The 2,182-nt window shown below is 57.1% G+C and overlaps 1 protein-coding gene across 1 annotated transcript; it reads right to left on the bottom strand.

The window, feature by feature from the left end:
- LOC113606127 (galactoside 2-alpha-L-fucosyltransferase 2-like) lies at positions 1-1,429 on the bottom strand. The gene is made up of 2 exons (XM_027080090.1): positions 318-1,429; positions 1-220 (listed from the first exon to the last, which is right to left on the bottom strand). The coding sequence occupies exon 1, from the start codon at positions 1,232-1,234 to the stop codon at positions 542-544; it is 693 nt and encodes a 230-aa protein (XP_026935891.1). The 5' UTR covers positions 1,235-1,429; the 3' UTR covers positions 1-220; positions 318-541.
- Positions 1,430-2,182: the final 753 nt, after the last annotated feature.

Below are 2,182 nucleotides of genomic sequence, written 5' to 3'. Positions count from 1 at the left end.
CTGCTCCGCAGCATGTGGGATCTTCCCGGACCGGGGCACGAACCCGTGTCCCCTGCATCGGCAGGCGGACTCTCAACCACTGCGCCACCAGGGAAACCCAAGCCTGAATTCTTAGCTGCCAAAAATACCCAGCTCCTCTTTACTTGAAGGCAGGAAGAGTTGCATCGCCAAACCCTCCAAGGAGGCAAGTACCAAGTATTTGGACTCCATGCTCCCGGATCTATAAAGAAGCAGAGGGCAAAAATACGTTTCCATTTCAAAGCAGTCCAAATGTCCAGGGCATGCCAACCACATAAATGTTAGTGGTCCACACTTACCACCTGTTTCCAAGACACTACATGAATTCGTTGCATTCTCACGAGGAGCTGCATTATGTCCGTTTTTTCAGGTGGCACACTAAGGCACAGAGAGGTTAAGTCACTTATCCAAAGTCACCCAGCTAGGAAGCAGAGCAGCCTGGATTTAAACTCAGGCGTGAAAGCCCATGCGCTGCACCCCACACACTGCTGTTGGGCCCAAGGGTGAGGCAGGGACAGCAGGGCTAGGGGCCATTCTCTCTAGCCTGCCCCAGGTTGGCTGCGGTACCTACCCACTTCGGCAGGAAGGCCACCTGGCGCTTAAAGACCACGTGGAAGGGGGAGTTGGGCAGGTAGACGGTGTTCCCACCCGTGAGGCAGGTGGCCCAGAGCCCAGAGGTGCCCACGAAGAGTGGGCTGCGGTAGCGAGCCCAGAACCAGTCCAGGGCCTGCTGCAGGTAGCCCCGGTTGGCCACCACGCCCTTCCACACGTTGGGCATAACGTGGACGTAGTCCCCCCAGCGCACGTGGACCCCTACGTAGGTGCTTGGCCGGCTCCCATTCACCTGCAGACCCCGCAGAAAATTCTGGGCCTCCTCACGCACGCGGTCGTGCAGGGTGAACTCCTGGAGGATCTCGGCGCGGAGGTGGTGGTAGAAGGTCCACGAGCAGGGGTAGCCGGTGAGGCGCACGTACTCTCCTGGGATGTGTCGGTACCGCTCTTCCATCCAGTCGTTCAGGGGGTAGTTCTGCCAGGGGATCCTGCTGGCCGTGGTGTCGTGCAGGACGGGGAGGGTGATTCTGAAGATGGGGGCCAGCGTGCTGTGCATCTGGGGCGGGATGAAGGCCGGCTGCCCATTCATCTTGGCCAGGGCAAATAGGGTAGCGTACTCCCCCATCTGGTTCCCCAGACGGCCTTTGGAGTTGATGGTGGACATGCCCCCCAGGGCAGGTGTCTGGGGAACAGGACCACGTGACCCCGGTAAGGCCTGGGGGTGGGCACCCGGGCCAGGCGCTGGAGGCAGTGGAAAATGGTGGACCCGGCAAAGATGACAAAGAGGAAGTAGATGGTGGACAAGGAAGGGCAAGTAGCCCAGAATCTCACGGTGGCTGCGGGGAGGAGAGACGACTTGATTCAGGAGGGATGGGGCGTGAGTTCATTCGCTCACCCCACCCCAAACCACTTGTTCATTGGCTCACTCAGCCCATCCAGGCGTGTCTAGTGGCCTCCACCGTGGAGGTCTTAGAGCACAGACCCTGGACCCCTCTGGCCTGGGTTAAATCCCAGCTCCACCCCTTACCAGCTGTGTGACTTTAGTCAAGTTACTCCTGAATCGCAGTTTCCTTGCCCATTAAAAAACAATGACTGAGGGCTTCCCTGGTGGCGCAGTGGTTGAGAGTCCTCCTGCCGATGCAGGGGACACGGGTTCGTGCCCCGGTCCGGGAAGATCCCATATGCTGTAGAGCGGCTGGGCCGGTGAGCCATAGCCACTGAGCCTGCACGTCCGGAGCCTGTGCTCTGCAACGGGAGAGGCCACAACAGTGAGAGGCCCGTGTACCGCAAAAAAAAAAAAAAGCGATGACAGAGTTGAACCATTTGAGAGTGCCAATATTCAACCATATTTTTTCCTACACAAACAGCCGTTTCATATGGTCCAACCTAACAGAACTAGCTCATCTGTAACATTTTTAGAACAGTGCCTAGCATACAGGAGGCACTCTGTGTAAGCCTTGGAAAATAAAGACTTCTAGAGTGTTTACTACACGCATCCCTGGGAGCTCACGAATCTATTAAGGCTGCATATACACAGGTTCAGAACCTAGACTGTGAGGCTAGACAAGCCCAGGTTCATGTGCAGACTCTGCCTCCTGCTGGCCAACCCGGA

This window comes from Aethalodelphis obliquidens, unplaced genomic scaffold (genome assembly GCF_003676395.1).
Source record: "Aethalodelphis obliquidens isolate GAN/ISIS:26980383/991018 unplaced genomic scaffold, ASM367639v1 scaffold43, whole genome shotgun sequence".
Lineage (NCBI taxonomy): Eukaryota > Metazoa > Chordata > Mammalia > Artiodactyla > Delphinidae > Aethalodelphis > Aethalodelphis obliquidens.
Note: the sequence above shows the minus strand (reverse complement) of the source record. Positions and strands in the feature narration are given on the sequence as shown.